The sequence below is a fragment of the Aspergillus bombycis genome (assembly GCF_001792695.1).
Source record: "Aspergillus bombycis strain NRRL26010 chromosome Unknown contig00044, whole genome shotgun sequence".
NCBI classification, from domain to species: domain Eukaryota; kingdom Fungi; phylum Ascomycota; class Eurotiomycetes; order Eurotiales; family Aspergillaceae; genus Aspergillus; species Aspergillus bombycis.
The window spans coordinates 104,752-118,670 of NW_019170046.1; the positions used below are offsets into that span (position 1 = coordinate 104,752).

A 13,919-nucleotide genomic window follows, 5' to 3' on the forward strand; every position below is an offset into this window, starting at 1 on the left:
GGCAGGCGGTCGATTTGGATGTATCGAATTAAATTTAATTGCTGCGGCGACTATCGGAGTAAACAAACGCTTCCTGTCTTTTCCCACTCACCAGGAACGTCAACGCAATCAACTCCCAAATTTATCCATTACCGTCAAATTAATTCAACATGCCACCCACTAAGGACAAGTCTAAGGTTCACAAATTGTCCCTGAAAGGTGAGAATCAAACACGAGCAGTTTATACGAAAGATCAGGCGCTCATCCCTACATAGGGTCGTCCAAGCTTGTCGCAGAATTCGTAAGGATCCCACTCACTTCTTGTCATCGCAAAAAATACTGATGTTTCTAGTTTGAATACTCTATCAATTCCATCCTGTAAGCCGGCACTTTCAGCGACCTAGATAGGGCCATTTCCACTGACCTTGAGCTCCAGTTTCCAACGAGGAGTCTATCCCCCAGAAGACTTCACGACGTAAGTTTTTCGATGGTCTGTGATTAGGCTATTTGTGTCTAACCCATCTAGTGTCAAGAAATATGGCCTCAACATGCTCAGTTAGTTGACCCATCGTTGCTTATTCTGTGCATCCGCTGACAGACCTAGTTACTTCCGATGACCAGGTCAAGGCCTACATCAAAAAAATCATGTCGCAGTTGAATAAGTGGATGATGGGAGGCAAGATCTCCAAACTTGTTGTAGTCATCACGGACAAGGAAACTGGGGAGCACGTGGAGAGATGGCAATTCGACGTAAGGACTAGCACATGTGGTATGTCTCTCAAAGACTAACAGGGGATTGTAGGTCCAAATATTCGGGAAGCAGAGCAAGAGTACGAAGTCCCGGGCTTCCGGTGACAAGGAAAACACCGGTCCAGAGTAGGCTGCCTTGATCCATAACATACATACTTCAGCTAATGCCTTGTAGCAACGCCGACCCTCAAGCCCCCGTTGAGAAAACAGAGAAAGAAATCCAAGAGGAAATCCAGGCTATTTTCCGCCAAATTACCGCTTCGGTCACCTTCCTCCCTGTCCTAGACGGAGACTGCACATTCAACGTCCTTGTGTATGCCGACGCCGACTCCGAGGTACCGGTCGAATGGGGTGACAGCGACGCCAAGGAGATCAAGAACGCAGAGAAGGTCCAGCTCAGGAGTTTCAGCACGAACAACCATCGTGTAGAAACATTGGTCAGCTATCGTCTTGCGGACTAGGCTAACCTACCATCGGTTGCGGTGTTTTTGGAAGGCGTTCAGGATGGAGGACGACAGGCTCAATTCTGCATATTTCGGTGCTACTCGTATTTCGTATTTTAGAATCGGCCGCATATCAATAACGACTAATGAATATGCAACACTACAAATGATTTCAAAACTTCTATAAGATTTCAGCAGATCTAAACTAACATCTTATCATTACCCCAATGCTATGATATCCCGCCAATACTAATACCAAGGCAACTCCCCCATCCTCGAAAACCACTCATTCCCACCCTTCCCACCATCCCACCGCACCAGCTGCTCAACCACCTTCCCTAACCCCACATTGACAAAAAGCCCCCCCTCCATCCCTTCCACCCACCCCCTCTTAATCCTCTTCTCCTTCAACTCCCCCAAACCCCATACCGATCCCTCATCCACAGCCCAATCCCCCTCTTCTCCTCCCCCTCGATCAAAGACGCCTCCGACGTCACATCCTCTGGCGGATTAATGCCAACAACAGCAACTCTACCTTCCTTTCCAAGCCCTCTCTCAAGCGGAACCAACCCTATAGCGGGAAAATGATACTCCATAAACCGTTTCCGCTTGAACTCATGCGTCACTACTGTCACCCGCGATGGGTAGACACCCGTATAGAGCCTAAACTGCAGTAGAGAGAATAGTACATTCTGGTAGGAATCGGTAGCGTGAGGTTCGGCGATGATTTGGGCGGAAGGGATGGTGTAGGTGAAATAGTTGTTTTCTTGAGCAAGGGTCTGGAATTGGGTATTATCTTTAACATCCTTTTTTCTTTTTGTTTTTTCGGGGAAACTACATACCAGGTAAGATTCCCCTTCTGTTAAACTAGTACGGTTTCTCTTTGTTGCGCCTCTGATGTAGCAGTAAATTTGAGTAATCGTTAGTGGTGTTCTACACCTCAATCCGAATATATATAAACTTATCTGGGTAGCTCAAGAAGGGACAGTTCATACCCCGAAAAAACCAGCAACGCAGCTGGATCATTTGCCAAGGCTTCCAGGCCAGCTTTTACATGAGCTGTAAATGTCGGTGTTTCTCCCTTTTGGAAGGGTTCTATGAGCCTATTGTGGTTCCCCCCCGTTAGTTATGTGTATATGTTGTACGCGGGTACTTGCTGATATGTATGAATTCGGTAGTATGGGTACGGCGCACGCCAGGATAACTGAATGGCCCTTGCAGTATGAAATAGGAAGGCCGTAGAGGAAAGACTTACCACTCGTCCTCTGAGATGCCGTATGTTGGTCCACCGAGGTATATGGCGTGGCAGCAGACGATGATCAGATGGTTGCAGTGGGTTGGTTTACCAAGGATGGCTGGTGCTGACATTATGGCTGTACTTCGTGGATGGCTTTTCCCTCCACAGAACACTAATGGGGAGGTGAAGTCTGGGATCCAGATTGCGTATAAGTAAATTGGGATGGAGTATGTTTCGAGTTAAATTAACTTAGGCTCGGGAGATGCCTATTACCTAAGCCGGTGATGGGCAGGTTTTACGATTCTTCGAGGATAATAAGTATACAGTGCACAATTCAATTGGTAAAAGAGCTGCTGTATGAGGTCAAATCGTGTCACAAATCAGAACACTGTCCACCAGGACATCACTCTAATGTACATGCATGATGGATCGTCCGTTCCATGAAGAGAATATGAATCTCACGCCGAAGACACAATACCAACCCTGCCAAATTCTGTCCTTGCAGAATCGCATAAGCCCACCGGAAATGACAGAACTCCGTTATCATGGTAGAATGCTTCAACAGACAACGCTGAGATGACCAATGCCGAGGGAAAACAACCATCAACAGCAAAGCAGAACGCCGTGAACTCGCCCGTTATGCACATTTATGTGTCAACATACATCTGCAACAATTCAGAGGAAATAATATAGAGACAGAAAGCATGACAATATGGACATCCGTTATCGTAGGGAATGCCGACAAGAAAAAGAAAGGATAGGGGTATCAAGTGTTTGAGGTACGAGAATATTATTAGTTAAGTGGATCGTGACGGAAGGTGCAGTCGTTGCCTTTTCTGCATTTCCCTTCGGGCCAGTAACGACAAGGAACCAACCCAACCTTGGGCTATCATATATAGTTAGTGACCAATGTCCACTATAGAAAATGTAGGGATTTGACGACTTACATGACTCTTATTGGGTCCGTTCGGTTTGTTCCGTTTGAAATAACCATATCTGTCATCCTCAGAACCATCGAAGCCCGGACCCTCGCGCATACGCTTGCGCTCTGGGTCGTCGAATTGACCAGGCATTTGAGGTGGGTTCGGCCCAGATTGCTGATTGCCCCCAGTAAACTGTGATATGATTGCAGCCAGATTTGGCGCAATAGCCGGCTGCGACGGTTGAACAGGGGGCATGACAGGTGGTGGCTGCTGCATCTGCTTCTGAGCATTGAGGACAGCCAGGATTTTCTGGAAATCGAGGCCCTGTGTTGCAGGAGCCTGAGTAGCGGCAGGGAACTGAGGCATCTGCAGCTGTTGGGCTGAAGGTTGTGGCGCCTGTTGCTGACGGAACATACTGATGGTTCGCTCCAGATCCGACATCGGTGCTTGCGTCACAGGCGGAGGCGGGGGAGGCGGAGGTGTTGACTGCTGCTGCTGCTGAGGCGCATTTTGTATGATTTTGAGCAGGTTTGAAATGTCAAACTGGCTGGATTGTGCACTCGGTTGAGGTTGAGCTGAAGTTGGCTGAGGATTAATAGCGGAAAAATACCGCTCCTGTCGAACCTGTCATAATACAGTTAGCTCGGGTTCACCAAAAAAGAGGGGAAACAATGATCATGCTTACCTTGACGTGATCTGGAAGTTCTCCAAGAGCAACTGCTTCTGCTGTAGACTCGTCTTCACTGGGCGGGGGAGGTTCCTTTGGTGACGGTGGCACATCCGCAGCGGAGGTATAGAAAACCATGAGCGTCGTGGCTTCGCGGTGCTCCTGTGCTTCCTTCTCAGCACTGATCGGCTGCTGAGTGCCAGCGCGTTTGATGTTATTCCTGGAACGATCCTCCGGTGTGATGTCCGCAAAATCAATTTCTACCTAAGTCAGTATGGCATTTCTGTTCGAAGTCTAGATCATGACTTACCCGAAGGCTCATAGTAATCACACAAGCTTTCTTCGCGGACACCCCCATCCTCTTCCTCGTCGAACTCGTCCAGGTCTCTGTGGAGTTTAAGCACACTACCTTCACCCTTGACATCACCGGCCTCGTGCTGCGCATGATCCCCTGGTCCCAGTTCCTCGTCGGGATCATGCGTAAACAAACGAACTTCAGTAAGAGAGTCATCCGGCTTCCACGTGACTCGCAGCTTTCGTCTCGCTTCTTTGCGGAGTCGTTTCGTTCGTTCTTCTTCCGTCTCCGGTGGCTTGTTCTCGGCTGGCTCAGATGGAGGTGCTTCTTTTTGCTTATTAAGATCGGCCATGATATCGCCAAAAGAGAAGGTCGGCCTGGGAGGCGCAGGTTGGGAGTCTTTCTTTTCGGTCGGTGTGCTGCTCACAGTTAGTATCGAATAATGAAGCTCGACTAGTTTTACAAATCTGCTTACCTGGACTTTGCTGCGGCTGCAGCCGCAGCCGCTCTCTCTGCGTTTGAGGTGCCTGGCCTCTTCGAAGCCGACGACAAACTTCCGAATAGGTTAGTCGGCTTTGGAGCAATGATATTAGCCTTTGGACGTGTAGTAGCTGCCACTGCTGGTTTAGCCTCTTGGCCTGTTTCCTGGGGGCGCTTGGCGGGGCCAGTCACAGGGCCGTTGGTTGGCTTCTGGGTACTCTTTAGATTCGACGTAACAACCATCCGCTTCGTGGCTGGTTGGCCATTGGCCTCAGCCTCTCGAGGCCTTTTGGATCCAACTACCTCTGTACGCGGGCCGTCAGGCAATGCAACATTCGAGATAGTGTTCATGGCGGGAGATGCCTCTTTCGGCGCTGCTTTATTGCCCTCCTGTTTTCTCTTAGTAGAAGTGGCAGCATTGTCCAGGATCTTCTGAGCAAGGCTCCTAGCCACTTGTCCGCCCTTTTTGACGAACCGAGGCAGTAGTTTAGCAACATTCGTTTTTTGGAGCACATCTTCATCCATGGTAACAAATCGAGCAAGTAGCTGATGAAAAGGTCTTAGTTCTCTTGCACGGTCAATCTATGCGGGCGAGCTTACCTTGAGCAGGTTTAGGGTGAATGCCCCATCGATGTCAGAGGCCTGATGCCGATCGAGAAGGAACGAATACATGGCAGCCACCGCCATGGGATGCTCTCCTAGCCTAAAGATTCGGGTTAGCCAACAGCAATCAAATATGACATGAAACTTGTGTAAGCAGCAAAAGAAATATGACACGATGGTCTAGAATAACGGCTAGTGTGGCAGGCCAATCTTTATCACTGGAGTCCTAGTCTAGTGACTCTTCAAGATAGGTGACTATGCGGCCATACTGGGATCGCCGAAAGGGAGTTGTTCTTTAAAGAGAACCTTCTCCCTTTAGTTCCTTTGTTCTTTAAGGACACATAACTAGGTATGTACTGTCCTCGGGTGCAAGGTAGTTTCCACCCTTACTTATAAGCATTCTTTTTAAGAAGATATGCCGAAGTCCACACTAGGGAAATTACGCGGGAGAGGCTCTCAATTCGTTTCTGACTTCTATGGCCATGACAACGATATGCCAAGTTGTTAAGAGAAAGGAATAATGAAAGAGAAAGGACATACTTCTCGACGATCGTGGGGTGGCCCTGATCCAGTGTGGTGCTAACAACCACGTCCATCAGGCGCCGCTGGAGGACAACATCTTTCTTGATTTGGGCTGCTTTATCGTTTTCGCCCTTGTTTTCCGCCATTTTCATCGCCTGTGACTTCTCTTTCCACGTATCCCTTACGGCTTTGACAACGTCTTTGAACGCAACCAGTGCGCCTTTGACTTTGTCTGCATGAAGCCGCCTATTACGCGGCGACCACACGGCTCGAAGGGTATCATATTTCGCGGCAGCTTCTGGTTCATGGGGACGAACAAGGTCCATGGGAAATGGATCTTCAGGCAGTTCAATTTCCAGCTCCGAGTCAGAGGTATCGGTCTCGGATCCAGAGGCGAGCTTCCCATCGGGCTTCTTTGTCGACGCCTTAGCCGCAGACTTTTTGGCTGGCTTTTTCGATGTGGTCTGTTTCTTTCCTGATTTCGTCGAAGCGTTTGGTAGGATCGGTTGCTGGCCTGACGGGGTCAGTACAAAGTTAAGAAGCGATATAGTAAGGAACGTACGGTTTATAGGCATGACCACTTCAACGCCGGGAGTCTGTGAAGTCGGAAGATTCGGATTGTTAGCAGTAGGTCGGTTCAGGATTGACGGAATTTGCAGGTCGTTCCGGAAGTAGTCGAATGTCCTTAACAAAACAATAAGTAAATGCCGCTGGAACACGGTCAAACTAGACTTTTCGGACTTGGGGCTCACCTCTGATTATCCTGACGTTCGAAACCTGGTGGATTAACGTAGATGAAATTATTAAGGGGCGCATGCTGGCTGTTGGCTTGTTGAGCAGCGTTGAGAAACTGAGGGTTGATAGTTTGATGCTCATGTACAGTTGGCGCCGAATCAGAAAATTCATTCGTGTACTGCATCTGACCATGCTGCTATCTGTTAGCTAGCCTATTCATATAACGGATCTTGTTTCGAACTGTCCTACCGAAGTCTCCTCTGAGAACCCTGCGGGCAGGGTGTATGGGACGATGGGAGTTTGAGGCGCATTAGACTGATAAGGAGTTGATTGAGTCGGTTGGGGCTGAGAAGCTTGGGGTGTTGGCGTTTGAGAGAAGGTGTCAGGCACCGAGAGGTGCTGAGCAGAGTAGTAATTTCGAGGGAATGTATACGGCTGATAAGACGGGTTATCTGACGCATTGAGCGGCTGCGACTCAAAAGGCACCTGGCCCTGTGAATACTGGGGCACTTGACGATATTGTACAGGCATTGTGAATCCTTGTGGGTTCGACGGCATGATCTGCTGAGGATGCAGAGGGTTGGGTCGCCAAGATTGAGGAGTGGATGAGGGATACAGGCCATGACCATGTTCCTGTTGAAGCGGCAAAGTACTCCGTTGCTGTGTTTGGCCGAATACCGGATGATCCCAGCCAATGCCCAATGGTTGTGGCTGCTGTGCTTGTTGCGATTGCTGTAGCTGTTGTTGCGGAGGATGCGCATGTTGATGTGGGGGTTCCGGATTCGCATACAGTGACTCCCAGTATTCCGGCGGTAATGAGCCCGGGTCTACTGGCGCATGAGGCAGACCCCGCATCATGTTTTGCGGCGGCGACTGCTCCATGCTGCCGTTCATTCAGTCCTGTGCTACCCGAGGTTGATTCTTGGGGTGTTGTTGCAGAGTTATTTGGTCAAAGTACTAAAGGGAGAGCAACCCAAAATGGTAGGTATAAGTCACATGCATCCACGTGCGTGACAGTCCTAATTTGGAAAGGTCTGGGGCGACGGTCTTTCTGGATCGCAGTTGGCGGGAAGCCTGCTGGTGGAGTCTCCAGTCTAAGCCGTCTGATTGGACAGAGTCTGGTGATAAACGTTGGATCAATGAATGCAAGCCGGGCGAATCACTGGTCCAGTCCGAGTTTGTCAGCTCCGGAAGATGCTGATTCGCTGAGTGGGAAAGCGGTAAGAAATGGCAAAACCGAATTTCTCGCAGTGCAGCAAGTTCAAGCAATGAGTGTGTAATAAATGGATGTATGATCCGGACAGTGGCAAACTGGCCTCCGCTTTTCCAAATGTTAAAGAAATTTGACAAGTTCTAAGGCCCTTGTCCTTGTTTTTGTTCCTTTTCCCTTTTTTTTCTGACTGTGCCAAGCGGAAAAAAGAAGAAAAAAAAGAACAGTTATTTGCCTGCTTGCCTGAGTGATTTCTTAGTGACGGTATCCCGTGCAAGTCGCGTTCACGTTGTGTTGCGCGCCCAATCTTGCACCCTTTTTTTTTTAGGAAAAAAAGAACCGCTCTTGATGCACCAAGTAGGTCACCCTTCGAATACACCGGCCAAAGTACTCCGTATAGTAGACGTAAGATAAATTTTTGTTTTGTCTTTCCTTTTGAACCCCTTTCCTTTTGCCAGATTCCTTCTTTATCTTTGCTTTTCAATTTCCTTGCCGCCTTGTCACTCTTTTCCTGCGCTGTTTTCGCAGATGACAATCCAGCCTGTACAACCTGTTCTTGTAGACCTTTTCTTCTCTTAAATATGTCTTAAAAGATGAAAAGAAAAGGTTCTCATACAAAGAAGTACTCTGGACTGTAATTAAGCAGCATAGTCATTCGCTTTACGAAAAGGATGGAAGGGAAGGGGGGGATGGATAGGTAATGGTGGTGAGACTTGGAAAAGCTCAGCTCGGTTGGGCGGCTTTGCCTTTGGAGCCTTGGCCACCCACGCTACACCCGTTCAGTCTAGCGTTGGCACACGTGATTCACCAGCCTAAGGCTGGAGCGTGGAGTTTGGGTTGTTTGTATACGTCTCCTTTGTTGAAAGGGGGGACCTTATAACCTTGAAAGGGACTAATTTAACCTCATTGGGACTAGTCGGATTACGTCAGCCTTCATCAATCGGGAGCTTCTCTCGGGATGCCAAGTGGAGGGTGAGAGGGTGTACTGGGTCGGTGGTTGCGAGTGGGTAATAATAACTGAATTGTCCCTCAACAGCTCGGGCCTGGGCTGATCTGTTGATATTGTTCTGCCTGCTTGGATGCTGTCAGGTTCTTTATCTGTCATGAATCTCGTTTAAGTCAGGTAATTGCTGTGAATATCATCCTGGGTGCAGACTATACTTTACTATGGCGTCGCACTCAATGTCCCTTCGCGACCGTCAGGTCGGTAGGTATTTGGTTTCTTCATGTACACATCTCTGGGTGGTGAGCGTATGCTGATAATGGCAACTGTACAGTTTCCATTCAGAAAATCCTCAATCTAAATCACGACCCGCAGACCGAGGACAGCCATCATGATACCTCCGCGCAAGGCCTCATCTCGACCCCCATTTTGAACGAGGATGGCGACCCAATCTGGAAAGTTCTGGTTTTCGATAGTATGGGACGGGACGTTATTAGTAGCGTACTCCGAGTCAATGATCTTCGGACTTGGGGCGTTACTATTCATCTGTACGCGCTTCTGCCATGTTGGTGATTCATGTGCGACTAACAGTTTACTTGAAGAAACATTAATTCCAATCGATACCCTATCCCCGACGTGCCCGTAGTCTATCTCGTCGAACCTACTCCGGCCAACTTGCAAATGATTACCAATGACTTGGCTCGCGGACTCTATACACCAGCCTACGTGAACTTCCTATCGTCCGTGCCTCGGCCACTGCTCGAAGATTTCGCCTCTCAGATAGCGACAACAGGGACGTCAGAGCATATCGCGCAAGTCTATGACCAATATCTCAACTTCATCGTCGCCGAACCAGACCTTTTTAGCTTGGGCCTAGGACATGATGCCTACTGGAAGATCAATAGTGCACAGACAAGTGATGAGGACTTAGACGCAATCATCGATAAGATTGTCAGCGGCCTTTTCAGTGTTAGCGTTACTATGGGTATGTGTGGTCAGGCCATGTGTTTTGTTTATTAGTCACTGATCATGACACAAACAGGGTCGATCCCCATCATCCGATGCCCTAAAGGTGGAGCGGCAGAGCTGATAGCGACAAAACTCGACCGTAAACTCCGCGATCATATTCTCAATTCGAAGGATAATCTCTTCTCAACTAACAAGAAATCTACTCCCGGTGTCCCCTCCTCAAGACCTGTGCTGGTCATTGTCGACCGTAATGTGGACTTGGTACCCATGCTTTCTCACTCGTGGACATACCAGTCGTTGGTGCAAGATGTGCTCCAGATGCGCCTCAACCGGATTACAATCGAGACGGCCGATGAGGCAAACCCGGGCAAGGTGACCAAGAAAGCGTACGACCTGAACAGCAACGACTTCTTTTGGAAGCGTAATGCCGGAGCTCCGTTTCCCCAAGTGGCCGAGGACATCGACGCCGAGCTAACCAAGTACAAGGAGGATGCGAATGAGATCACAAAAAAGACCGGCGCGTCATCTATCGAGGATCTTCAAAATGACACAAGCACCTCTGCACAGCATCTGAAAGCCGCTATTACCCTACTTCCGGAGTTGCGGGAACGCAAATCCATTTTAGACATGCATATGAACATTGCAACTGCGCTGCTTCAAGGCATCAAAGACCGCCAGCTCGACAACTTCTTTGAGCTCGAAGAAAACATCACGAAGCAATCTAAGACGCAGATCCTGGAACTCATCAATGACCCGGCAAAGGGGAGCGAGCCGACGGATAAGCTTCGGCTCTTCCTGATCTGGTTCTTAAGCACCGAGACCGAATTAAACCGTGCGGACATGAGTCAGTTTGAGGAAGCCCTCACCCGCGTAGGCGTCCAGGACGTCAGTCCCATCGCCTACGTCAAACAAGTTCGCGAAGTGACTCGCATGACCATGATGACCACAGCTGCTCCACAGCAACAATCCTCTGATCTGTTCCGTGGCTTCTCGTCACTCTCCAATCGCCTGACAGACCGTATCGCATCTGGTGCGCTTGGCGCCAACTTCGACTCCCTGATTTCTGGTGTGAAAAATTTCCTCCCAGCGAACAAAGACTTGACCTTGACCAAGATCACCGAGTCACTCATGGACCCAGCGTCTGCCTCCAGCTCCGCCATTGCCAAAACAGAAAGCTACCTCTATTTCGACCCTCGCAGCGCTAATGCCCGTGGCGCCATGCCCCCCGCTTCCGCTTCGCGTAATGCCCAGTCGCCCGCCACTTCTGGCGCCCCCGGCCCAGGAACCGGTGCCAGCTTTGGTCAGCGCCGCCAAGCCTTCAACGAAGCAATTGTTTTCACGGTCGGAGGAGGCAGCATGGACGAATACGGAAACCTGCAGGACTGGGTCCATCAGACCAGCGGACAGCCCAGCGGTGACGGTGCAGGGGCCGGCCGGGGAACGGCGTCTCAAGGCACTCCCAGGCGGAGGGTTGTCTATGGCAGCACAGACCTAATGAATGCTAACGAATTTCTAACGGAGTCGTTGGCTAAATTGGGCCATGAAAGCTGAAATGAAAGAAGCCTGAAACGACATGTCAATTTGAATGTAGCTTAAACAAATAGAACTGGTCTTCAGACATATATTTTTAATGCATCCTTAGAAACCCCTTGCTGTTTTGATCTCACGAAGCTAGGAAATCATATCGATTTGCTGCTATCTACTACTACCACGGGCCTTCGTACCCGGACGCTGCTTATCAGTATCAACGCGTCCCTGGCACTCTCAGTCCGAGTTACCTACCCTGGCAGTAATGCTACCAAAACTGTTCACGGGCCATCCCGGACTTGATGTTTGCCAAGGTGAACATCGTATTTCTCGCATCGCACCGGGTACATATTTCTCTACTCCCAGCTCAGTTTACAACAATGCATCATACTACAACTAGACCCTTGAGTGGCATCTCTTCAGGGTTCTCAGCCACGGAGCTGAGGCCATGAGACATGTGAATAATCTTTGACACTGCTTGGTTCCAAAAATAACAAATATCGACCAGCCTCCGCAAGCATATTGTTTGTGTTACTCAGGAATACCTCAGGTGGTGCATCCTGGCCTGCTAACCCCCTTCCCAAAATGACTACACTTTTGTCTCTCAGGCCATAAGGGGCTAGTCCATTGAAAATAAAGCCACATTGGTCTTCTCCAATAGTTTAATTTGCTGACAATCCTGCTGCAGAGTCACCTGCTGCCTCATTTCTGGCACCCTGCAAGGGCTGTGAAAATGTCATTCAACCCTGAAGCTGGACAGCTAGGAACCCAATCGCATTCCACCACCGGAACGATCGACGGCGATTATTGTCCAGGATGCTTGCTAAGTAGTAGAAAGGATATTCGGGAACTTAAAAAGCTTCCATGGATCCGGAACCGCGTTGTGGGCCACAATCCAATCTTTAACTGCTAGTTCCCGTCTTGATATTGTGCTCTTAGTATTGTCTGTCTTAACGGCGCCGACGTTGGCTTCGGCTACTGCCTAGTCCGAAATGTCCACAACGTCATGACTGACCCATTGTCTAGAACAAGCTCCGCCACGCCGAACAGGTAGTATTGTACTCCCTGTCTCTGTTCAGCCGTATAGATATTGTCTGTTTCACGTGTTGCATGTACGGTGCAACATCCGGTCTGTCCTAGCGGCCAATACTACCAACGTGGTGAAACAATACAGTCGCTCCCATCATGTTCAAGTCCCTATCCAGGAGCTGGACGTGTTGTTTGAAAACAGTTTCAAGCACATTCGACTCCTTGTTCCTCACTTCCTCATATATGACACTCTTCACAACGTCCCCCACGATATCCTTCTTTGCCTACCGTCCTCGTCCGGTCACGACTGATCTATACATCATTCGTCTCTTGCGAGCCTCTCTCAGTGGTGATCATCATGGACTCCAAGTTCGATCCATACTCCCAGAACCTCACCTTCCATGCGGCTGATGGAACCCCGTTTCAAGTACCTGTGATGATGTTGGATGAGTTCTATCAGTACTGTATCCAGATATGCATCAACTACGGGGCTCAGTTTGGTGCTTCTGTGATCATTTTCATCATCCTTCTGCTTTTGACTAGACCCGACAAGCGTGGCTCTTCGGTCTTTTTCCTCAACAGCGGTGCTTTGCTGCTCAATATGGGCCGGCTCCTCTGCCATATGATCTACTTCACAACCGATTTCGTGAAAGCCTACCAGTATTTTGCTGGTGATCATTCTAGGGCACCCACTTCCGCGTACGCCAACTCTATCCTGGGGGTCATTTTTACAACTCTTCTCTTGATCTGCATTGAGACATCGCTTGTACTCCAGGTCCAAGTCGTCTGTGCCAATCTTCGACGCCGGTACCGAACCATTCTCCTCTGCGTGTCGATCTTGGTTGCCCTTATTCCTGTTGGATTTCGCCTAGGATACATGGTTGAAAACTGCAAGACAATTGTCGAAGCTGATAACCCCCTGTCACTTGTGTGGCTGGAAAGCGCTACCAATATCCTCATCACTATTAGTATCTGCTTCTTCTGTAGTATCTTCATTATTAAGCTCGGATTTGCCATCCGTCAGCGAAGGAGACTCGGTGTTAGGGACTTCGGGCCGATGAAGGTGATATTTGTCATGGGTTGCCAAACCTTGACCATTCCAGGTATGTCCTTTGCATCTATATCGGGACGATCCGCGTGTGTAAGCTAACTGATATAGCGCTGCTTTCGATTCTTCAGTATGCGATCACAGTCCCCGAACTTAATTCGAACATTATGACCCTGGTCACTATCTCTCTTCCGCTATCCTCCATCTGGGCTGGTGTTTCCCTTACCCGCTCATCCTCCACCGAGGATTCCCCGTCTCGTGGTGCCTTGTGGAATCGCCTCAATGACTCAGACGGCACGAGGAGCAACCAGACATCTTCCACGGATACTACTGTCGCCATGACCTATCCAAGTAACAAGTCGAGGACGGTCTGCTATGCGGATCAGAGCTCCATCAGAAGACAGCATGACCCTGAACAGGGGCATGGAATCTCAGTGGAACACGATGTGTCGGTTCAGAGTTGCCACAGACTTTAGAGTCGATTGGATGAAGGTGCTACTAAGACTTGCTCTGTAATATGGTAATATGGAAAGGGGTCTACAGATTTTTGTTTTGTATT

General features: G+C 49.2%; 4 protein-coding genes across 4 annotated transcripts; 3 read left to right on the plus strand and 1 right to left on the minus strand.

Moving 5' to 3' along the window:
- Positions 1–149: 149 nt before the first annotated feature.
- On the plus strand, positions 150–1,190 carry ABOM_006416 (spindle checkpoint protein MAD2; the record flags this gene model as incomplete). The annotated part of the gene is made up of 8 exons (XM_022533545.1): positions 150–198; positions 255–280; positions 332–357; positions 416–454; positions 506–534; positions 584–729; positions 782–855; positions 905–1,190. The coding sequence occupies 8 exons, from the start codon at positions 150–152 to the stop codon at positions 1,188–1,190; spliced, it is 675 nt and encodes a 224-aa protein (XP_022388991.1).
- Positions 1,191–3,202: 2,012 nt separating this feature from the next.
- On the minus strand, positions 3,203–7,528 carry ABOM_006417 (uncharacterized protein; the record flags this gene model as incomplete). Its single annotated transcript, XM_022533546.1, has 10 exons — positions 3,203–3,295; positions 3,357–3,956; positions 4,018–4,259; positions 4,310–4,713; positions 4,770–5,320; positions 5,375–5,477; positions 5,918–6,413; positions 6,462–6,583; positions 6,652–6,827; positions 6,884–7,528. The coding sequence occupies 10 exons, from the start codon at positions 7,526–7,528 to the stop codon at positions 3,203–3,205; spliced, it is 3,432 nt and encodes a 1,143-aa protein (XP_022388992.1).
- A 1,483-nt stretch (positions 7,529–9,011) lies between these two features.
- sly1 (syntaxin-binding protein) lies at positions 9,012–11,307 on the plus strand (the record flags this gene model as incomplete). The annotated part of the gene is made up of 4 exons (XM_022533547.1): positions 9,012–9,051; positions 9,122–9,335; positions 9,390–9,772; positions 9,830–11,307. The coding sequence occupies 4 exons, from the start codon at positions 9,012–9,014 to the stop codon at positions 11,305–11,307; spliced, it is 2,115 nt and encodes a 704-aa protein (XP_022388999.1).
- Positions 11,308–12,670: 1,363 nt separating this feature from the next.
- preB (alpha-factor pheromone receptor STE2) lies at positions 12,671–13,836 on the plus strand (the record flags this gene model as incomplete). Its single annotated transcript, XM_022533548.1, has 2 exons — positions 12,671–13,415; positions 13,472–13,836. 2 exons carry the CDS (start codon positions 12,671–12,673, stop codon positions 13,834–13,836), a joined length of 1,110 nt encoding a protein of 369 aa, XP_022389000.1.
- Positions 13,837–13,919: the final 83 nt, after the last annotated feature.